The sequence below is a fragment of the Xenopus laevis genome, chromosome 4L (genome assembly GCF_017654675.1).
Source record: "Xenopus laevis strain J_2021 chromosome 4L, Xenopus_laevis_v10.1, whole genome shotgun sequence".
In the NCBI taxonomy this organism is placed as follows: Eukaryota; Metazoa; Chordata; class Amphibia; order Anura; family Pipidae; genus Xenopus; species Xenopus laevis.
The window spans coordinates 21,285,900-21,310,046 of NC_054377.1; the positions used below are offsets into that span (position 1 = coordinate 21,285,900).

The 24,147-nt window shown below is 36.0% G+C and overlaps 1 protein-coding gene across 1 annotated transcript in view; it reads left to right on the forward strand.

Annotated features, from left to right (window-relative positions):
* The first annotated feature begins 212 nt into the window (after positions 1-212).
* Positions 213-24,147, forward strand: part of LOC108713469 (mucin-5B-like) — a 29,280-nt gene continuing 5,345 nt past the window's right edge. Inside the window, exons 1-23 of the mRNA XM_018257036.2 lie at positions 213-454; positions 2,137-2,251; positions 2,995-3,088; positions 4,032-4,138; positions 5,614-5,830; positions 8,050-8,175; positions 8,326-8,443; positions 8,528-8,666; positions 8,754-8,864; positions 9,518-9,587; positions 12,817-12,954; positions 14,170-14,334; positions 14,526-14,620; positions 16,491-16,617; positions 16,781-17,036; positions 17,559-17,605; positions 18,621-18,721; positions 19,464-19,615; positions 19,706-19,844; positions 21,119-21,229; positions 21,426-21,605; positions 21,938-22,177; positions 23,248-23,404. Of these exons, the coding sequence (XP_018112525.2) occupies positions 213-454; positions 2,137-2,251; positions 2,995-3,088; positions 4,032-4,138; positions 5,614-5,830; positions 8,050-8,175; positions 8,326-8,443; positions 8,528-8,666; positions 8,754-8,864; positions 9,518-9,587; positions 12,817-12,954; positions 14,170-14,334; positions 14,526-14,620; positions 16,491-16,617; positions 16,781-17,036; positions 17,559-17,605; positions 18,621-18,721; positions 19,464-19,615; positions 19,706-19,844; positions 21,119-21,229; positions 21,426-21,605; positions 21,938-22,177; positions 23,248-23,404 (3,247 nt within the window). The remainder of the gene's footprint in view (positions 455-2,136; positions 2,252-2,994; positions 3,089-4,031; positions 4,139-5,613; positions 5,831-8,049; positions 8,176-8,325; positions 8,444-8,527; positions 8,667-8,753; positions 8,865-9,517; positions 9,588-12,816; positions 12,955-14,169; positions 14,335-14,525; positions 14,621-16,490; positions 16,618-16,780; positions 17,037-17,558; positions 17,606-18,620; positions 18,722-19,463; positions 19,616-19,705; positions 19,845-21,118; positions 21,230-21,425; positions 21,606-21,937; positions 22,178-23,247; positions 23,405-24,147) is intronic.

Here is a 24,147-nt window from a genome sequence, read left to right on the forward strand (position 1 = left end):
TAAAAATCTGAAGGGAACCCATTTAGCTTACATAGCTTTTGTCCTAAAGCTGAAAATGCAGACTACAAAACTCAGCATATAAAATAATTGGAGTGTTCTTTTTATGAGTTCAACCAATTTTTTTTTTTAAAAAATCAACTTCTCATTTAAGCATTCTGTTTTGGTAATTCCAAGTTTCTTTACATTTTCCACTATTTTCAGCCACTGGAGCAATGCCCAATGAAATCTGCAGTTATTGGAACTTCCATTATAATACATTTGATGGAGATATCTTCTACTTTCCTGGAACCTGTAATTATATTTTGTCCTCTCATTGCAAGAGCACCTATGAAGACTTTATTATTCAGATGCAAAACACCATGGAGAATGGATTTTTTTACACCAAAATCATTATGAAAATTGATATAATGATTGTGGAACTGTTTAACGACACTGTTTTGGTCAATGGAGATTTGTAAGGCACTACACAAATATAATTACATAATTTTATAATCCTAGGCAATAGTGATGGGTGAATTTACTCGCCAGGCATGGCACTTTGCCGTCCGCAAATGTTTTCGTGAAAGTAAAACGAAAATTCACTGTGGAAAAGTTTGCTGCAACAAAAACAAATTTTTCTCACATCAGAATTGTCGCCCATATAAATATTGATGCGCAACAAAATTATTCGGACGCTCATTGATTTTAATTAATTTTTTCACTGTTTTGCAAATTTTTCAGCAAAACAAAATGGGACAGATTCACCCATCACTACTAGGCAATTATGTTTTTCTCTAATTTACCTTTAATAGTGTGCTTTTTCTCTGTATGCATATAAAGGTTTATATACAGTTTATAGACACATGCATAAACCCATCGTAGAGGCAAATAAATTAGTAATGGCTGTGCAGGTAAAGTACCGCAAGTTTAATACAAGGAGATGTAATATGTTTTACATTATGGGGGTTATTTATCAAAGGTTGTGTTTTAGAGGTTTGTGAGATTTTTACAAGTGTGTGATTCTTTCTTTCTGCTACATCGTTTTGTTTTGGAGTGTATGGAGCACTTGTTTGATGTTGAATGCCTTGTTCCTTTAGATATTTTTTAGCTTCAATGCTTGTGTACTCACCTCCATTGTCAGATCTTAGTGTCACAGGATTGTGCTGGAATTTGTGAATTCTGTTATATACTCCTTGCGTTACCAATGTTTCACTTTTGCGCTTCATTAGATATACTTTTGTTTATCTGGAGCAATCATCTATGAAAGTCACAAAATACTTGTTTGCAGCTGGGGTCTCTGTTCTCATTGGTCCACACACATCACTGTGGATCAATTCTTTAAAAAACATGCTTTTTTCAAAACACATCAGTTAATAGTGCTACTCCAGCAGAATTCTGCACTGAAATCCATTTCTCAAAAGAACAAACAGATTTTTTTATATTCAATTTTGAAATCTGACATGGGGCTAGACATTTTGTCAATTTCCCAGCTACCCCCAGTCATGTGACTTGTGCCTGCACTTTAGGAGAGAAATGCTTTCTGGCAGGCTGCTGTTTTTCCTTCTCAATGTAACTGAATATGTCTCAGTGAGACATGGGTTTTTACTATTGAGTGTTGTTCTTAGATCTACCAGGCAGCTGTTATCTTGTGTTAGGGAGCTGCTATCTGGTTACCTTCCCATTGTTCTTTTGTTTGGCTGCTGGGGGGGAAAGGGAGGGGGGTGATATCACTCCAGCTTGCAGTACAGCAGTAAAGAGTGATTGAAGTTTATCAGAGCACAAGTCACATGACTTGGGGCAGCTGGGAAATTGACAATATGTCTAGCCCCATGTCAGATTTCAAAATTGAATATAAAAAAATCTGTTTTGCTCTTTTGAGAAATGGATTTCAGTGCAGAATTCTGCTGGAGCAGCACTATTAACTGATTCATTTAGAATTTTTTTTTTCCCATGACAGTATCCCTTTAAGATAACAAAGGAATAGCTGTTAAAATTTTGGAAAATTATATTTTTATATGTACTATTATTATTAAAAATTCTACTGTCTAATATATTTGTGAATGTAACCCCTACACATCAATTATTTGTAAAAATCCTGTGGATATTAGAAGTCCTTTCACTAGTGGCTCACTAACCCATTTTTTTCTTCTCACTCAGCACTGAGCTGCCATATAGCTCATCAGGAGTTATGATAAATAAAATTGGTGTTTACACAAAAGTAACATCAAAAATTGGCTTGGAATTCAATATGAATGATGATGGCAGCCTAATGGTAAGAGAACAATTGTTGGTGGATCCAATTCTTGCATAATAAGGTAAAAGGAAAATGATGATTAACCAGCTAATTAGGTGTTAAAACTGTGTATTATTTCTCAGAAAGGCTGTTTTGTTTTCAAGGGGAGGTTCACCTTTACATTAACCTTTAGAATATTATAGAATGGCTAGTTGTAAGCAACTTTTGAAATGGCCTTCATTTTTTTTATAGTTTTTGAATTATTTGCCTTCTTCTTCTTCTGACTCTTTCCAGCTTTCAAATGGGGGTCATTGACCCCATCTAAAAAGAAATGCTCTGAAAGACTACAAATGTTTTGGTATAACTACTTTTTATTACTCATCTTTCTATTCGGGCCGTCTACTATTCATAGTCCTGTCTCTTCAGGAATCAGTGTGTGGTTGCTAGGGTAATTTGGACCCTAACAACCAGATTGCTGAAATTGCACACTAGAGATCTGCTGAATAAAAACCTATATGATTGCTGAGCTTTTTAGGCCTAACCCCTGTATAAGTTAGGAAACTCCCGCAGGGTTTCCTTAAAGATTGTTCGGGCCAAAAAGCATGAGCAATCTTAAATAGGCCACTAAATGTAAATATTAGCTGATGTACAGTGCTGTGAAATATGTTGGTGCTATATAAATACATGTTAATGATAATAATCTCAATACAGCATGAATTAGTATGATATGGGTATGTCTTGTATTATAGCATTTACACGTTATTTCATTTTTTTATACTTAGCTCCGGCTTGATTCAAAATATTCTAATCAGACATGTGGTCTTTGTGGTGACTATAACGGGATCTCTAAGTACAATGAATTTATCAGCAGCTCTGGTAAGGTTCCAGTACTTTGCTCTCTTTACAATGGATTGCAGCAGGGTTGGACTGCCTCCCTAGAGGCCCCTGCCGTCCCCAACATCCAGGCCAAAAGTGCCCCATTTGTGCAGTAACAAACCTGTCTTAGAATATGCTGTGTGTGATACACAGTAGATTATTAAAAACGATTAAACCTGATAAAATAAGAACAAGACAATTAACCTTTCTATTGCCATGCTTGGGCAGTGCTTTGGAAACAGAACCTTGCTTAGCAAGTCACATTTTCCATTTATTAAATATGATCCAAAGTTGATAGTGGGCTGATAATCTGTCTCTGTGGTCCATTTTGGGGTGCAGGTACATGCAGCAAGATGCTGGGCAGAGTGCAAAATACAAAAAAGATGGCAGTTTGCACTTTGCACCCTAATAAATGACCCTCACAGTGTGTTTATATTTTGCAAAATGTGTTTATTTTGTCAGCACAAAGTAAATAATGTGAACACCCAAATTATTTTGTAAAATGAACACCAATTTAAATTTTTTTAATGTTTGCTCACAGTGTTTGTGCTGTTTGTTTCATTTTCTACAAGGCATGCACCGAATGCAGGATTTGTTTTTTTTCAGCAGGATTCGGATTCGGCCGAATCCTTCTGCCCAGCCGAACTGAATCCGAATCCTAATTTGCATATGCAAATTAGGGTTCGCTTCGGTTCGGTATTAGGCCGAATCTTTTGCAAAGGATTCGTGGGGTTCGGCCGAATCCAAAATAGTTGATTCGGTGCATCCCTATTTTCTACTAAAAATACAATGCTGTACCTTTGCTACAAAATCCTCTGTACGAATGGCATGTCCTGAAGAGCCAGCCATTTTTTAAACTAAAGCTTAAAATAAAGCTGACCATTGAGTAAAAATGTTACTCACATTATGCCCCAGCCTTCAGTTTTATTTTCTCTCTTAAAAGGATATGAAATCACTGAAACTGAATTTGGGAACCTCAAAAAAGTTAATGGCCCAAATGAACAATGTGACGATGTTGCTGCTCCTGATTGGGAAAGCTGTAATGAAACTGTAAGTGTTCTTTATTGTATTCTGCTTATAAACTTTTTAAGACTCTCACCTAGGGTGAAAGTACCTTTCTATGTTGCACCTGAATATTAAGAGATACTTTTTTTTCTAAATACACTCTCATTTGGCAAAATTACTTGTTGTAAGGTACATCTGTAACTACATTTATGGAATTGCGATATATTGCACATATAAGTGTAACAGGTGGATGGGTCAGGGTCTTCCTAAACCTTCCCTTGGGTTACTATCCACTGGTTTCAGTACCTGAGCAAGGGGTCCAACTCCCAGCAACTCCCAGTAGACACAATATAATTAGACTATTTTCAGGTGGGGCCCCCGCTTATGGTATGGAGGAAGGGATTACCACTTAGTATAAGCACACACAGTATTCACTCTTGATCAAATAAACTTTGGGCGCCAGTGGTTCTTTAAAACAGCAGAACACAGCAGAACAATTTATTGAACTGATAGTACACTTCTCAACACTCAGTCACATATTTAAGTGACCTATAGTGACCTGTTACATTTTCTGACCCTTCTGACACGTGCTGCACCTATACTGAGGCCTACCTCCACCTCAAGCCCTAGCAGCAACACCCTACTTCCAATGGGTGCTCTATGGGAAAAAGGACCCAGCCTAGCTGGCTAACACATTCCCTGGGGTATCGAAAACCTTTACCATTTTATATAGTGACATCTACTGGCCAGTCACTGAACTGCTAGCAGAATACGTTCACATAGGAAAAAGGAAACCAAAAAACCTTTACCCTCCTACATAAGAAATCCAGAATAATACCTGTGGTGATGTGAAATTATGGGGACCACTAGAATACTTCAATAAAATACTGTCTACCCAGTGTACTCTATGTACAGATTTGGGATCTGTTATCCAGAAAGCTCAGGACCTGGGTTTTACGGATATGAGATCTTTCTGTAATTTGCATCTCCATACGTTAAGTCTACTTGAAAATCACAAGGAGGGACTAAACACTGATGTTACAAATTGTAACAACCTCTCCACAGCTTACAGACAGCATGCAGGAACTACATAACCCACAATGCATTGCACAATGGTGTTCCTTTCCTTATTGGAATCACGTGTGCAGGGAATTGTGGGATTTGGAGGATGCAGGCTGAGGGCAGCTGGCTGTTGATACAAAGTAACAGTAGTCAGTCAGCTCAGCAAAGTAGTCAGAGAGATCAGCAGGAAAGCAGGGGACTAGGCTTAGGGAATGCCAGAAACCAATAAAAATCATGAAAAGTCTGCATATTTTTTAAATGATGTATACTGCAAAGTTGCTTGAAATTATGTTTACTTTTCAAAAAGCTTGTTATGTTTTTGTGGAGTTCCCCTTTAAGTCAACGAACAGTTCAAATTAACAGAAGGCAGGTCATTATACCTATCTGAATTAAGTTGTATGACACAAATTGCATTAAATTAGTTGTATATTAAAACTACTGTCTTTATTTTTCTTTAGGGGGATGTATGTGCGTTTATTCTAATAGGCCCAAGTTTTGTAGACTGTGTGTCTGTCCTTCCTCCCGACGCTTATGTTTACTCCTGCATGCAAGATTTATGTACCTGCACAGAAAATATTACATCTGACTGCATCTGTTCTACAATTGCTGAGTATTCTCGTCAATGCATTCGTGTTGGAGGAAAACCCGAAAATTGGAGAACTCAAGAACTTTGTCGTAAGTTTCACTGTATATCTGACTGATATAGAGAATACTACAGAGCGAATTAGTTTTGGCTTGTATAAAAACAAGATTTGCCTATTTCAAAATTAAAAAGATTGTATTTGCAAATTATTATTTTTCTCTTTACCCTAAAAGGGGTGGTTCAATTTTAAGTTAACTTCTACATTGTTACAGAATGGCCAATTCTAAGCAACTTTTCAATTGGTTGTCATTTATTTTTTATAGTTTTTATTATTTATAGTTATTATTATTTGCCTTCTTCTTCTGACTCTTTCCAGCTTTCAAATGGGGGTCACTGATATCATCTTAAAAATAAATGCTCTGTAAGGCTACAAATGTATTGTTATTGCTACTTTTTTATTACTCATCTTTCTATTCCCCTATTCATTTTTCAGTCTCTTATTTAAATAAATGTATAGTTACTAGGGTAAATTGGACCCTTGCAACCAGATTGCTGAAATTATAAACCAGAGATGCTGAATAAAAAATTAAATAAAAAAAACACAAATAAAAAATTAAAACCAATTGCAAATTGTTTTAGAATATCAGTCTCTACATCATACTAAAAGTTAAAGATGAACAACCTTTTGAAGCTACTGCTAATTTCACTAACCGAACACACTAATCTGTGTATATTGACTCAGAAACTGATATTTGTTTTGAACATGGCCATATATCAGGCTGGCTTTAAAACATTTTAGGGCAAGACAGCATTGACCCATGCTTTCGGGGTGGGGCTATACAGACCCCACCCCATGATCTGGGTTCTAAACAAATCAAATCAGCCTAATTAGGCCAATGACTATGATTGGCAAGATGGAAGTCATCTAATTACCTTCTATGAGCAAACATAAATAAACTGCACCTTTCTACACTGTTTATAAAAATTAAAAAAATGGATATTTTTAATGCAAAGAAAAGGCAAACAACAGTTCAACTGTGGTACAGTAGATACTGTACACGGTACTACTTATTCAATTTATTTTGAACTCTTGTATATTACTCCATTAGCAAAAGTGGCATCTGCAATGCCTTAGAACTTATCATTACATAATATATGTTATGTTTTTTTTTGTTACAAAAATCAAATACTTTCTAGATATATTATATTGTACCAGAGATTACACAGTTTGACCAAAAAATATCATCATTCAGCTATGTGGCCAGAAGCCTGAACCAAACATAACTGAACTGACATATTAAAGGGGAACTGCAGCTTCCAAATCAAAATTTAATAAAGAGGCCCACATAAAACAGAAACCTCTAATACACCCATCACAGTTACCTGTTTCTTCAAAAAGTATGAATAAATGCTATTTTCTATGCTGAAATCCAGCTGTGTAACAGTTCTTCTCTTTCTGCATCATTTAAAACCCTGGCAGGAAAGGAGGGACTAAACACTGATGTTACAAATTGTAACAACTTCTCCACAGCTTACAGACAGGAACTACATAACCCACAATGCATTGCACTGTGATGTTCCGTTCCTTATTGAAATCACGTGTGCAGGGAATTGTGGGGTTTGGAGGATGCAGGCTGAGGACAGCTGGCTGTTGATACAAAGTAACAGTAGTCAGCTCAGCTCAGTAGTCAGAGAGATCAGCAGGGGGCTAGGCATAGGGAACTGTTCCAAACCATTAAAATCATGAAAAGTCTGCATACTTTTTAACTGATGTATATTACAAAGTTGATAGAAATTATGTTTACATTTCAAAAAGTTATGTTTGTGTGGAGTTCCCCTTTGTCTCTTTGTACCTTTTGTCTGCCAATGCCTCATTTATGTCCAGCATATTTTTTTATGGCAGATTTTTTTTTTTATATGGACAGACTGGTTGTGAATCTGAGGGATCCTATGGTCTGTAAAAATGTCACCCTGACCATCAGACAGTAAAGCCAAACGAATGAACTGCCTGGTCCTTGGCATATACAAAAACACCTCTAAGATAGCACACCTCTAGATAAACACCTCAACTCCTATACTTTGATATTCTAACCAAATGTATGCTGTTTCTGTATTGTGATGTGTTATTTTTGAAAAAGGAGACATTACCCTAATAAAAGTTAGTTTATATATTTTTAATTAGAATTTACAATATAATAAGGAATCTCTATAGCTATATCAGTTTATGAATGTTTTATATTCTATTTCTATATTCTATATATTAGCTCTTTTTGCCTCTATATACATAAATCGTTTTTTTTTCTCTACGTAGCCAAGACCTGTCCCTTGAACTTGGAATATAGTGAGTGTGGGCCTTCTTGTAGAGACAGCTGTTCAAACCCAGAAAGGGGTTCTATCTGTGAAAACAGATGTGTTGACGGTTGCTTCTGTCCCTCAGGTATATTGTTACTTTTATATTTTTATCTACTGAATTATCTGATGACAAGTGTAAACACAATATTATTAGATGTTTGAGCAATTTAGGTACGCTAATCAATTGTATCAATACCAAATAATATTTTATTCCCATAATAAATTATCATTATAGGAATGGTGCTTGATGATATTCAGTACCAAGGTTGCATAAACATAGACCAATGTGCCTGCACATACAATGGAAACGTTTTTCTCCCAGGAGAAACTCACTCTACTTCTTGTAGTTTCTGGTAAGTCAAAATATTAATCATTCTGATTTAATAGTATGTTATGCTATGCAATGTTTTTGTCTCCTTATACCTGTTTTTCCTCAGCACATGTTCTGGTGGAAAATGGAATTGCACAGATACACCATGCACTTCCACTTGTTCCATTAAAGGAGGGTCCCATATTACAACGTTTGATGTTATACATTTCACCGTATATGGAGACTGCACTTATGTATTTTCCAAGGTAAGCACAATAGATATTCAATTACTTGACGAAGCGCCCATTTCATTCTTTATTTTTCTTTTTAATGTGATATGTTCCTTACATCAGGTATGTGATGGGGGCAATTTTACTGTCCTGGCAGAAATAAGGCCTTGTGGGAGAAAAGACACTGAGGTCTGTCTGATGGAAGTTATCATTATTTTGAACAGTGGCCAAACGGTAAGTGAATAAATATAAACAGGACATAATGGGACATTAATACAATGCAATACAAGAAAAATGTACAATGCAGGTCATAAAACATAACTAAATGGGCCTCAGATTAAAAAGAATTTTGTTTGGGTGAATTATATGGATTAGGGCAAAGGCAAACTAAAGTATAAAGTATAAAGTGTTACTCTAAGTTTGCAACAGCTTTAAAACTAATTGAACATGCTAGACTGTACATGGCAATGGGCCATTTTATTTAATAGTGATACGATACACAAGAACCATCACTATCCTGTTAAATAATGTAAATGGTTTATGATGTAATTTGTGTCATAACTCACTGAAATTCTGTATTATTAAGATGTATCTACCCCCTGTTGCAAAATATTAGGACATTAGATATTACCTTGAGGTTTCATGACCTGTATAAAAGCACACAACCTTTGGCCGTGAGCCATGATCAAAGACAATGTTCCCTCTAATTCCTTCTTGGCTATGTGTGCAAAAAATATTGTTTTGTGTGCACATTCATGGAACTCGTGGAACTAGGTGACCTCTAATATCCTTATGTTTTACCATGAGAATACACCTTTTCCTAAAAAAATACGCCTTATATAATAATTGGTATAATGCATATCTTTTCACTTCTAATTTTTTTTTAGACTATTGAAGTAAGACCTACCGGCGAGGTGTATGTTAATTTTTTGTATACTTTCCTGCCCATTTCATCAGGTATTTATGGAATCTATTACCGTCTTGGTGCTAAGGGGTATCACACTGAAAAACAGCAAATATTTGCACTTGCTACATATTCATAAAGAATATGACATTTGTTCACAGGTTTTTTTACCCATGTGCAACTCTTTTTCTCTATGATGGCTTTAAAGAGATCACCTAAACTTAAGCTGTTTTTTTAAATATATCATAACACTGTCCTTGCATGATCTTTATGATTTTGTTAAAAGTACTTCCTAATGCTTTTAGATTACCAATCAAATCCCCTAATTTCCTCTCTGAGGGGGCTGTCATATTTCTGCAGCAGTAGAGTAGTCTGAACAGGACCGGATTTACATAGCATGCGTCCATAGGCCCGCTGCTGTTCATTGCCCCCCTTCCTTTGTGCACATGCACAAATTTTCATCATTGCTTCCTGGGTTCTGGGGATTGGTGCACAGGAAATTTACAAAACTATTGTATCTCCTGCAAATCCCCAGTGCTTCCAAACCAATGTGGGTGTGGATGGGCACCATGTAGCCCCCTTAAAATTCTGCTGCCCTAGGCCCAGGTCCGGGCCTGAGTCTGACAGCGTTTAAAATTCTAGCAAACACTTTTAGAAGGGTCAGTCAGGTTGCCAAACAGTCAGGTTTAGGAACTTAAAGTAACAATTACTTACAAACGCATACTTATTGGTGAAAAATGATCAGCAGTACAGATAGGTAACTTTAAGAGGGTTATTCACTAAAATCCGAATTTATCTAATTTTTTAAATAAAAAAAACCATGAGCAAACTCCCATACCCAATTTTACCTTATTTATTATTAAACATTATTTAAAATGTTTTAATCAGTTCGGGTAAAAACCCAATAAAATCAAGTGAAAACCCAAATTGTAAATTCTTACGAATCGCTAACGTTTTTTCCCAGAAATCAAAATTTTTGGCGGATTTTTGCCCAAAAAGTACAAAATGGTTGGATTTTTGGGCTAGTTCCAGCGCAGACCACAGAAACATCAAAATAGGATTGGGACCTCTGCTTTTGACTTATACACAACATCGGCTGATCTGAGATGGCGGATTCTCGGATTCAGGCTTTTTGCTGCATCAGACTTTAATAAATCATGAAAAATGTTTTTTAAAAAAAGCCAAAATGTTCTGCCTCAAAAAGCCTGACCAGAGTTTAGTAAATAACCCCCTAAATCTACATTCATATTTTTTTTGTGTCTGTATCACTGACATTACATGCATATTATGCTATTATTATGCTTTATAATATTAATATTATTAAGTATAATTAATATTATAAATAGTGATGGACGAATTTATTCGCCAGGCACGAATTTGCGGCAAATTTGCGTGATTCGCCGCCAGCGAATAAATTCGCAAACCGCCCGCGAAAATTCGCTGCCAAAAATTCACCGGCTTCAAAAAAATGTTGCGGCGGCATTGAAAAAAACGGACGCTGGCGTCAAAAACGGGCGTCGGCGTCAAAAACGAGAAAAATTCGCCCATCACTAATTATAAATGATACTTATACTTTTGTGATCCCTTAATAAAAAAGGTAGAAAAATAACGTTAATATTTGACCCACAAACTAGAAAATATTTCAGGATATTTTCAGATGTCTTCATGCCACCTAACTACCACCCAACCCGGACTCGTTTCCCAACCCGTTTCATTGAACACAGCCACTGATGCATTCTTATTGAAATTAACTCTTTGCTCTCAATTCAGAACTATGTACCTGTAAAAGCCTTACTTTTTGCACTTTACACCTTACTAACACTTTCCGAATGGACGCAGTGGGCAGAAGTTGGGGACTATGATGGATTTCCATGGAATACCCCCTAGCATGTCTGAATGTAAGGTGCAATGGTAGGCATTAAGCACAAAGCCCCCTTGCCCCAGGCAGCACAGATCTTTGCCCCAGCTGTAAGCTTGATGATTGTTCTCCTTTCTGTCTCTATGTGCAGCTCAATTAAATGTGTTACAAATATAGCCAATAATAAATCTGTTATTTATTTGCATCATAGTGTTCCCTACATGGCTGCATATAAACCATGTGCAGTATTTAACATTTTACAAAAGATTTTGAAAATAAATGGAATTGATACCCTAGACCAAGGATCCCAACCTTTTTGTGAGTCACATTCAAAACTGCAAAAAGTTCCGGGGGGTGCCAATTAAGGGCTGTGATTGAATATTGATTGCTTGTGAGCCACTGGTTGGGGACCACTGCCTAAGAGAGTCTATTGTAGCCTGCTAGTCCACATAGGGGCCACCAAATATTCAATCAAAGCCCTATTTTGAAAGTGTCTCATGGGTAAAAAAAAAAAAAAAAGATCCTAAGATAACTTGTTTGATTTGTGTTCAATTCGGATTACAGTTTTTGACACTTGAACTTTATTTTCTGTTCAAAATATTTAACCATTAGGGCTGCTGTCTTCAAGATTGAATGCATGGACAGTGGAGGATGAAGGAACTGGTGCACAGGCTGAATGGTTATTAGCAAAATAGCATGTTTTAAGATACATGCAGGATAGGCAGATAGGCAATGCAAGCAAAGTAGGTACAGAGTTTATGGCAAAGGTCCAAAGCACCGGTCAGGGCAAGCAGCATAATGATTTGTACACACAGGATAGGTAAAAGGGACTTATAAACAGACAAAAGTATTGTTCTGCTTCGCGTTATTGAGCAGTTGTATAACGCTAGTCAGACAGTCTAACAATAAGTAATCCAGTATTAAGACACGTGAGACCTTGAGTCCGTAAGGATCTTTGTTGAATTACACTTTACTGTAAAACTGCAACCTAAACAAATACAGAATGCACAAATCAGTACACATAACATCACACAGCAGCACCTTAAGCACTATGTATCCATAGGTTAAAGTACTTATGGACAATTCCACCATTTAGTCCTGAAATAGTAAGAGCTCTTGTCATGTGCTGTTCTTCAGCTAAAGGCTTCTCACAAAATGGAAGACAGGAAGTTCCCAGTTCAAAGGTTGAGATCCTCCCATGAAATTACACCATCCTGTAACCCTGATCTGACTAAACATTATTGCTCACTACTACCACTAGGTGTCAGCATAACCTCACATTTTAGCTTACAGAATGCCCATATTAGTAGATGTGGGCAGAACAAGTATTGGTATCAAACTGATGACAGCGGATTGCACCTGAGCTACGGTCTGGACCATCACTATTACATAAATTTTAATTATTCATATAAACTGTTTTACAGGACACTTTACCATGTTACAACCCTCACCCTTCTACATTGTCTTTGATTCCATCGATGGAATGCAGGCAATAATTCAATTGGTACCTGTAATGCAACTCTACGTGGTTTTGGACCCTATATATAAAAGTAGGACATCTGGTAAGATGTGTGATTTTTGCTTCCTTTATTTTACAATGTAAGTCAACTCATTGCAGAAAAGAACAAAATTTGTATTTGGAATAAATTAAATGGATTACCAAAAGGAAAGCAGTTGTTATTTTGTCTACTCATGATAATTATTAAATTACTCTTGTTGTGAATATGGGACCCATGACATACACATTTCAGTTTTCTCATTAATTGTGGTATTGATGAACTTTTTAGAAAAGTCACATATGCTTGATTACCATTTATTAATGTACATTTTGAAAAATACATGTAGAGTAGTTGTTTCAAAGTTTCTTCATTTGGTAAGCTTACAGTATTTGACTAAAAAGAAACATTATCTAAGTAACCCAGAGGTTTATTTCTCCCACAGCTCAGAAAATTATGATTTTGTCATCTATGCCCTGTGGGAGGTTGGTTTCCCTAATTGGCTCAGGAATCTAATGACCAATTCCTGTCCCTAGTTCATATAAGGGGTGGGGGCACATGGCTTGTCCTCTTTGGTCTCCACTTCCTTCCTAGAACATAAGGCCCCAGTATCAAGCTTTGGATCCTAAGGAGACCAACAATCTTAGAGAAGTTGGGGAGTGGGGACCCCACGAACAAGATAAAGGCAGTTTAAAGTAGCTTCTGTCATAGGACAGAGGAGTTGTGAGTTAGACAGGTGAGCTTAACAAGAGCAACATCCATTTCACCATCAAGAAGTAATGTGGAATTCACACTCCCAGGTGACATCTGCCCAAGTGTAGGGGCCACAGTCTGGAGATAGACTTGTTATCAGATACTGAAAATATCTGTTTATTCACAGTACATGCATTTATTTTTGGAATTTAACTAAACCTTAGAATTTAACTAAACCCTAGAATAATTACAATGTTTGCATTTTTTTTTCTCTATTATGATTTTGCAACAGTCAAATTTAGCATAACCCTGTTGCATTCTTATACAGGCACAAAAAAATTGAGTTGATACGGTTCTCATAGCAGTCTTTAATATGACAATTATCACGAATTATCATGAATTTATAAGGGGTTCAGAAAGAATATCAGTAATATGAAGCCAGGAATAAATGTTTCCAGAACAAAATAAATTGTGTATGTATTTCTTCTTTTCTGAATTGGACTCAATATGTAAAATGAATATTTTAGCTTAGACTGCAACACATGACTACTTGTGTTGAACTCACTGCTATTGTAAACTATAATTCAGGTATCTGTGGAAACTTCAACGACATTCAGACAGACGATTTCCGATCAATCAGTGGAGTAATTGAAGGCTCTGCTGCAGCATTTGTTAACACCTGGAAAACAGAAGCCAACTGTCCAAGTGTGAAGAATATATTGGACGACCCTTGTTCCCTTAGTCTGGAAAATGGTACATACAATCAGACCATTTAATATAGATATGTAAAATCAATGTTTGCCTGATTTAGACATGTTAAGCATGTAATGCATTTACTGTTATTCAGTATTATTCAAGCATTCCTACATGGACTGGATGTTTCCCCATTGTTCCTGTACAACGATATCCAAATTATTTCTCTTATTTGAACATTTCCCTTGCAGAGGATTATGCAAAACACTGGTGTGGTTTTCTTAGAGATCCTAATAATGTCTTCAGTCAGTGCCACTACGTTGTGAACCCAAATATTTACTACAAGGTAAATATCTATCTATCTATGAAACCAAAAGTATGCAATTGATTTACTTTTTATTCTATAATGGAAAACATTGTTACTTGTTTGAAAGTTGATAGAACAGAATGTTATTTTTTAAAGTTCTTACAAAAAACAACATCAACAGATATATAAAGGGCTGTATTAAATCTGACGTATTATACAGTGCCATTAATTTAAATTATTGAAATGAATAGATTGGGTATTCATTCATTTTCTGGATACCTTGAAAAGGCCTTGCCTAACACATGTGCCATAAGTGACATTTCAAATATAATTGTCTGCAAAGAACCACAAAGGGACTAATTTTTTCCTATACAACAGGTTACAACAACACAATAGAGCAATGTTAGCATAGAAATGTTATTAATTAGTGATAGTAGGGGTGCATTAGACCATCCAGATGTAACAGGTGAATGGGTTATGGTTTTGCCTCAACCTTCCTTGGGTTACTATATATACTGGTTCCAGAACCTGTGCAAGGGGTCCAACTCATAGCTACTCTCGGTAGGCACAATATAATTAAACTCTTTCAGGGGAATGTAATAAAAGTCGCAAAGAGCAAAACAATTCGCACCAATAAGACTAAAAATCCACATCTCGCAATGTAATATTGTTCCTTAAACTTTTATTGCATTGCGAATTTTAATTGCGCATTGCGAATTTTAATTGCGCACTCATAAGAAGTGCTTGAAGGTGTCGTAATCTTTTGGAGCAAACATAACGACTTTTTCAGTAAGAAGTTTTATTACATTGACTGCGCATTGGCGCAAACTATAAAATTCGCAAACGGTCTTTCACTGTCGGAAGTGGTCGCTAAACAGTTTCCGGGCTCGCAAAAGCTTTATTAAATTCGCACAAAGCAAAATTTGTTCGCGCAAAGGCATAACTTTTCGCATTGCGAATAGTTTTTCCGTTAGTGATTTTTATTACATTCCCCCGTTTATGTTCAGGTGGCCCCACTTATGGCATGGAGAAAGGGATACCACTCGGGTATAAGCACACAGCAATCACTCTTTAGCAAATAACATTGGGTGCCAGTGGTTCTTTAAACCAATGAATACTTTATTAACTGGTGGTATACTTGAAGTGATCAATTACTTCCAATATTCAAGGTGCATACTCAGATGGTACACTCCACTAACAAGTAGTGGCAGGAAATCATCTACACAAATATAGTTACTCACAGATCCTCTCTGATCCCTGTAGTCAGCTTTGTCTCACTGGGTTACATTGCCTGCCTTGTGACCACCAACTCCCCATCCCTAGGCCAAGCCCGCAGAGGTGAATTACTCTCTAATCCTGAGCCTAACTTCTTGGGTCCCTAAAATTGCAGCAGAAGTGCCGGAAGGTACTAAACCTTTACTAAACTCCTCGTAGGAGCCTTAGCTGCTCACTAACTTTTCTAATCCTAGCTGTCACTCCTATAGTGACATATTACAGTTTCTGAGCTGATATTGTTTGCTCCTATACTGAGGTCTATCTCCACCTCAAGCCCTAAAACAACAAACCACCTCATCCAGCTAGTGGGTGTACCAGAAAGAGACAGATCCCATGTGGGTATCCCTTTTTATCGCAGCCCTTATTTGGCATCCCCCAAGGATAACAGTATTTTCATGTTTGTGTTGCTCCCCATCACTCTTTATATTTCAATGTGGCTCATTGGTAAAAAAAAGGTTGGGATGCCTATCGCAAGCTATGAAACTGGAAATTATGTAGACAAAACCATGGTATTGTACATATACGTAGCTCTTCTAAATGAAATGTAGTTGAGATAGCATACACTAAAGCATTATGTGGAGAACAGGACATGACATTTTAGAAACTAGTTATTATTGTTGTATTGTTCCATTAGAATTGCTTGACCGACACCTGTTCCTGTGAGAGGAGTGAAGAGTGTATGTGCGCTGCTTTGTTCTCCTATGTCCAAGCCTGTGCCGCCAAAGGTGTGATACTGACCAACTGGAACAACTTAGTTTGCAGTAAGTGATGGTTCATTTTGTGTCTTCTAATAACCAATATTAAGTATCACTGACATGAATGCACAGGATCTTTTAAACAAGAAGATATGGTGTATGGCCTTACATATAATGCACACCAGTGCAATATTAAGTGCTTAGATTGTGGAAATATTTATTTTTACAGGCAAATACAAATCTGTTTGCTCCGAAAACCTGGTGTACAGCTATGCTATCAGCACCTATCTACCAACCTGCCGCAGTCTCAGCATCTCAGATGTAATGTGCAAGGTACAATTTGATCCTCTGATGGGTTGCACTTGTGGCAAAGGGTTATACCTGGATGACAATGGCAAATGTGTACTTCCATCTTTTTGCCCATGTTACTATCGAGGATCTCCGATACATTCAGGAACTACTATTAATGTAGGAGGGGTTATATGGTGAGCAATTATTGGATTGACTTATTATGATTAAATGAGTGTGCTGTGAATTTAAAATCTACTAGTTTCAAACTGCCAACATATAGTAAATATAATAATGTAAATGTATTACCTTCATACACTGCTATATGAATCTATATGTAACCAAGTAACCCAAGTGATAATGAGCTAGATATTATGCAATTTGTCCATTTGTGTATGAACATTTTACTGTTGATCAGACTGTCGTTCAGTTGGATCACATAGTACTAGCCTGTTGACCACATACAGTATATTTGCTGAATCATATCTTTAGTATATTGCACTATAGGCCTAACTGGCTACTTTCGGGCTTGAACACCCAGACAATTTTCCAGTTCTGGTCAAATTTGAACGAACTGCGTAATCTATGTTTGCATGCATGTCAAAGTCCATTTTGTTTGCTTTGTGTGTTCAAATTGAAATATTTTTTGGTAGCTGAAAAAAGTTTAACTGCAATTCTGTAGATTTAATAGAAAAGATGTGTTTCATTTAAATCCACAGCACCTGTACAAAAGGAAAACTAAACTGCATTGGAAATGAAGTTGCAGGTAAGTCTATTTCTAAAGCATTGTGATAAGAGGCAAATATAAATTATATGAATTGTTTTTTACAGTTGAAACTTACTGTCATAGGAAACTTAAGAGTCTTCATTGGATCAGCCTAGAAGTGAAGTAGCCACTCAATGAATATCACAATCAATTTTGAAGAGTTTAGTCTTTTTACTTGAAATTCATTCGAACTCTTCTTCAAACCCGTCTTACACAGCCTTGATAGGCATATTTCTAATGTACCAAACGGTGACCCAACATTTACCGATGTTGTAAGGGGTTGGAAACCCACTGCTGTATGTTGGCCAAAAGGAAGTAGGACAAATCTGTTCCAGTGATCCATGTGACCATAAAGTTCCATATTCTTCACTGTTACTTGCTCTTGTATCTCTTGGCTGGTACAGAAAACTTGACAGATGTTCAGTGATGTAATTTGGGTGGTAACTTTAAAAGTTATAGTATGCTATTTTTGTATTTATATGTTTTCATATTTGTACAGTCTATATAGGGGAATAACTACCCGATTAAAGTAAACCATATTCTTCCCAAACAATTAGTCCATCTCTTGTCTAATACTGGAGAACTAAATAAAAACTTTCCAATCAGCTTTATGATATTTTCTGCCATCAGAACAGCAAATGTGTAAGTAGAAAACTATTGACTGTATTGTAGATGACTTTCTATGATAAATGAATGTAGGGACACATGCATTTCTACTTTCTACCTCTACCTGGTTCTATGTTCAGGGTTAGGAACACAGGATGTACAGTATTACTCTACCAGCAGCACCCAAGTCCTGTCATTAATTTGCATGTTCTGTCACCACTGAGAGGTTCCTCCACTAGGTTTCCACCTAAATAGAAAAAGTGAGAATAAGTCACATATACCATATGCCATGTTTGAAGACACTTGAGTTATTAACTCTTAACCTTTCCACTTTTAATATTTTAAATCTAGCAGAAAGTACAGAATATTTTGTATATGTTGCATTTTAACTCTTTTATCTGTTTTCTAGACTGTGTGGATCCTAAGGTCTATATTAGTTGCCAAAATGCTAAACCAGGCACTCCAGGAGCTGAGTGCTTTAAAAGCTGCGAGACTCTGGACATGCATTGTGTGAGTGGTTAGAAAATAATCCGAAACAATACATTTGCAGATATTAATTGTTGTATTACTTGATTTAAAGGAATGTTTGCATCATAACCTACATGATCACTAGAGTTGATACATGGGAAGATCTAAGGGGTTCATCTGCCTGCATATACCACCATTCCCTAACTTGTGTGTTTGTTTGACCTGGGAATTGGATGACTGGAGGGGTGAACAACAGAAAAAAAAGTGGGGGCCTTTCAGCCAAGAATAATTCAGTGCTGCTATTGCTTTAGAAGTGTCCAAATCAATTAAAAAGACAAATAGATTGAATCTGTACTGATAGTACTGAACATTTGCATTTCAATTTAGTTTATTTATTGTATATACCTTATATGGTTTTAGTTGAATAAGGGGTGATAGAGGTATGGGACCTATTATCTACAATGCTTGGGACCTGAGCTTTTCGAGATATTGGGTCTTTCCCGATTTGGATCTTACTTGTGTCTACTAGACACTATTTTAAACATTAAGTTAATTAATTGTATATTAGTTTGGATCAAGTAAAAGGTTCTGTTTTATTAAAACAGAGAAAAAGGATTAAAAAAAAAATTGGGTCATTTGGATAAAATGGACTCTATGGAAGATGGCCTTCCCATAATTTGGAACTTTCTGAATAATGATTAACGGACCCCATACCAGTATTTTATTATTTGTGAGGATAATTTATTATTTTGTAATGATGAGTTTTTGTGGTTTCTTTTTATAGTATAGTAAAAGGTGCAGTCCAGGATGTGTCTGCCCTGATGATCTTGTGTCTGATGACAAAGGTGGCTGTATCAAAGAAAATGATTGTCCCTGCATCCACAATGAGGCAATGTATGCGCCCGGGGATGAGATAAAAATTCGATGCAACACATGGTGTGTATAAGTATTTTCTAAATAAGATTTTGCTTGCAAAACAATTCAGCTAAACATACAGTATTCTATATATCCCAAATATTTCTGCAGTGTTTGCAAGGACAGAAAGTGGAATTGTACCACGAATGTTTGTCTGGGGACTTGCCAAGTATATGGAGATGGGCATTATATTACTTTTGATGGACAGCGTTATAGTTTTGGGGGAGAATGTGAATATACTCTTGCAAAGGTATGCATATCTTGTTGCTTTTTAAAAATAAAGTGAAAATAAAATCTTTATCAGTAGATACTGCTATGAAGAGCCAATTGTAATGAATACCGAATTTTTTTTGTTTTTAAAGCAATAATGCACCTCAAAAGCTAATGTGACTCCACTCAATGATTCAGATGTTTCTTCCTAGACTAATAAGCTGTAGACTTTCTCACTGCTACAACTGTATGTATTTTCAGTTGTTTTAACCAGATTTCAAAGGAGTGTCAGAGTACAGATGTGGGTAGATATGGTGATAACAATACCACTCATACTAGTGATGACAATTGTCAACCCGCTCTGACCTTACTTATATAGCCACACCTGACTCATCCATCTCTAAAGTCACTAGGGAGGGCAATACTGGTACAAGTATATACTGTACATTAAAACAGAGGTCCCCAACCTTTTTTTATCCATGAGCCACTTTCAAATGTAAAAAGAGTTGGGGAACAACATGCACACAGTTCCTGGGGAGGTAAGAAATAAGGGCTGTGATTGGCTATTTTTTAGTCCCTATGTGGACTGGCAGCCTACAGGAGGCTCTTTTTGTTGTATTTTAGCCATGTGATAGCCATGTGATAGCCATATGAGATATTTAAAAACCCAGGGTTTAGAAAATAGAAATTGTATCATATATGATTTTTGCTCATTGATATCAAAGAGTGAGAAGCATAAATAAATATCTAAATGTTTAGTAATATATTTTGCTAGTCGTCAATGTTTATTAGTAGATATACTTTAAAGCTTGAACTTGTTAAACAAGAAAAATATCTTAATGTTAGATGGATGAGCACCTGAATGTTATCAAGCTCTAGTGAAAATAAAATGGGATAGAATATTCCCTTTATGGCTAAATCTGTGCTATTACTCCTGCAATTCACTGTAGTGATGAGTGAATCTGACCCGTTTCGCTTCACCAAAAATTTGCAAAACAGTGAAAATTTGCAAACAAATTCAACGTAATGCATTTATTTTGATGCTAGTCAAATGTTTGATGCACGACAATTTTTTTCACCCATTACAGTCTATAGGCGTAATTTTCATGGCGAAACTTGCCGAAAAGTTTCACTCATCATTTGTAATCCTACACAATTTTTTTTTTTACAAAGCCCATTCTTTCATTTATTTAACAGTAAAGCCTTACATGGTTTAATTTTACTCCTCTCATACAACCTTACTGTCTTTTCCATCAAGTTTAATTATAATAGTTTTAAACTGTCATTTATTTATTAATACATTTTAATATACAGGATCACTGTTCTCTAAATGAAACCGGCAGCACTTTTAGAATTATCACAGAGAACATCCCATGTGGGACTACAGGAACTACATGCTCCAAATCCATCAAAATCTTCCTAGAAGTGAGTGCAATTTACCTATATTACGTAATTATCATTGTTCAAAGAAATGTTATATTCCACAATTATCATAGTGCATTTCATGCTTCCACAATTAACCCACATTTTGTAAATGAATTCTAACCATTGTCAAAAAAGTTATAATTTTCATTGGCTGTTTGTTTTATACCTTTTAAGTTTAAACAGGATTTCTTTACAGGGTTATGAACTTATTCTTCTTGATGATCATCTCAATGTGTTACAAAGAGGTAACGGAACTGGTGTCCCATACAGTGTGCGTTTAATGGGCATTTATTTGGTAATTGAGACTAACCAAGGCCTGCTGCTCGTGTGGGATAAGAAGACAACTATCTATATTAAAGTCACTAACATCTTTCAGGTAACATCAACAGCTGCATTATCTTCTTCTTGTTAAATAACTGATGGACATTTATTTCGTTCTTTTTAATATTTTGATATAGCGAAGTCCGATACTCAGCAAGGATTGCATTATTCCATATGTGTATTTTTTTTACCCACCGAAACCATAAAAAGCAAGGAATACATAAGCTGAATTTCTGAAGGAAAAAAAATCTATAATGTATCTACCTTAGAGTGGCAACTTAGCATTTTTGCAACTTATTCTCTGTCATTGGTCTTAATTGTCATAAAGTAATAAAACAATTTTAAAACAAAAATATTTTTTTTTTAAAAAAAAAAATGTATTTTCAGGGAATGCTTTGTGGGTTGTGTGGCAACTACGATGGGAACAGAAACAATGATTACACCACCAGAACCAATGCTGTCGTTGGAAGTGTTGAAGAATTTGCAAACAGCTGGAAGTTGTCTCTGGCTTGTCCAGATGCAAAACTCAACAAGAATTCTTGTGTCTTGAATCCATACAGAGTATCTTGGGCACAAAAGCAATGCAGTATTATTCACAGTAGTATTTTTGCTGCATGCCATCCACATGTAAGTGAGTTGGTCATATGATTTTATTCCACAGTGAGCATATACAAAGATTTTATCAGTTTATGTTTTTATTGTCTGCAATAATTTTTAAGCTCATTAGCATAACGCCTCTAATGGATTTTCAGTTTTAGGGTCAAGTCCTTAAAGGGATACTGTCATGGGAAAAAAAAAATTTTTCAAAATGAATCAGTTAATAGTGCTGCTCTAGCAGAATTCAGCACTGAAATCCATTTCTCAAAAGAGCAAACTGATTTTTTTTATATTCAATTTTGAAATCTGACATGGGGCTAGACATATTGTCAATTTCCCAGCTGCCCCAAGTCATGTGACTTGTGCTCTGATAAACTTCAATCACTCTTTACTGCTGTACTGCAAGTTGGAGTGATATCACCCCTCCCTTCCCCCCCCCAGCAGCCAAACAAAAGAACAATGGGAAGGTAACCAGATAACAGCTCCCTAACACAAGATAACAGCTGCCTGGTAGATCTAAGAACAGCACTCAATAGTAAAAACCCATGTCCCACTGAGACACATTCAGTTACATTGAGAATGAAAAAACAGCAGCCTGCCAGAAAGCATTTCTATCCTGAAGTGCAGGCACAAGTCACATGAGAAGGGGCAGCTGGGAAATTGACAAAATGTCTAGCCCCATGTCAGATTTCAAAATTGAATATAAAAAAATCTGTTTGCTCTTTTGAGAAATGGATTTCAGTGCAGAATTCTGCTGGAGCAGCACTATATTAACTGATTCATTTTGAAAAAAATTTTTTTCCCCATAACAGTATCCCTTTAAGCACCATACGCAGCATGTGTTCCACTCGCATTTAGTGCTTACACCGGCCTGTGTGAGTAGAGAAGAAATCAAAGAATGTGTTTTGTCCTCTGTTACCCTGCCCTTATTTCTGTCTAAGGATTGAACAATCTCTGGAAACCTCTTTTCATAATCTCTGAAAAAAAGATACTGTGATCTTCCATGCTCTAATTTTTATTTTCAGTATTCTTTAATGAATCAATGGCTATGGACACTTGTTTATTATAAAAGAAAAACCTACCTTGTTTTTATTTGCTAGGTTAACCCAGTTCCATACTATGACAATTGTGTTTCTGACACATGTGCTTGTAATACTGGAGGGGATTGTGAGTGCTTTTGCACTTCTGTTGCGGCCTATGCCCAGGCATGTGGAGAATTTTTTATATGTATTTATTGGAGGAGCCCAACAATTTGCCGTGAGTAAAGCAACATTACCATACCATGATTTAGTTATAAATCAAATACAACACTTAGCATAACAAACATTATTTGAATCCTAATTCTCATCTATTGAAAAAAAATTAAATCTCCTATTTATCAAGTGGTGAAAAAAAAGTTTAAAACAAAATGTGAAACAAAAGTGTTATTTATTAGGGTTTCACAGTATCATGAATTTTAGGATTCAGCTGAATACAGAATCTGCCTCAAAAGGTCAATAAGAATCTCAAAACAAATCCAAAACCATTTGCACATGCAAATTACAAGGTCCTAAAATAATTGCAGCATGTGAGGCACGTGATTTTTTTTAAATTTTGGTTTGTCCTAACTCCAGTTTTTGCACAGCTTGAAAAATAGATCTTTAAAGTCTTACTGAGCAATATTAATATTTATGTTTAGTAAATAATATCCATTCCTTAAGATTTAACAAACACTTTTACAATCTTCAAAGACTAATCTCAGCATGGATAGATCTTTCCTGAATTGCTAAACTCAATACTTTCCTTGAGCTTCATGATTTGGTGAGGTATTAAAGTTTAGTACTGCCACTGAGCTCTAACACCCCAAAAAACAGAATGTACAGCTCAAAGAAGGCAAAATGTAACAACTTCTGGGAATATATCGATCATTAATACATACAAAAAAGTGTAAAGTGTTTTTACACTAAATTATGATTTATTGTTGCACCACAAGTATGGTCACTCTATATAGTGTTCTCATT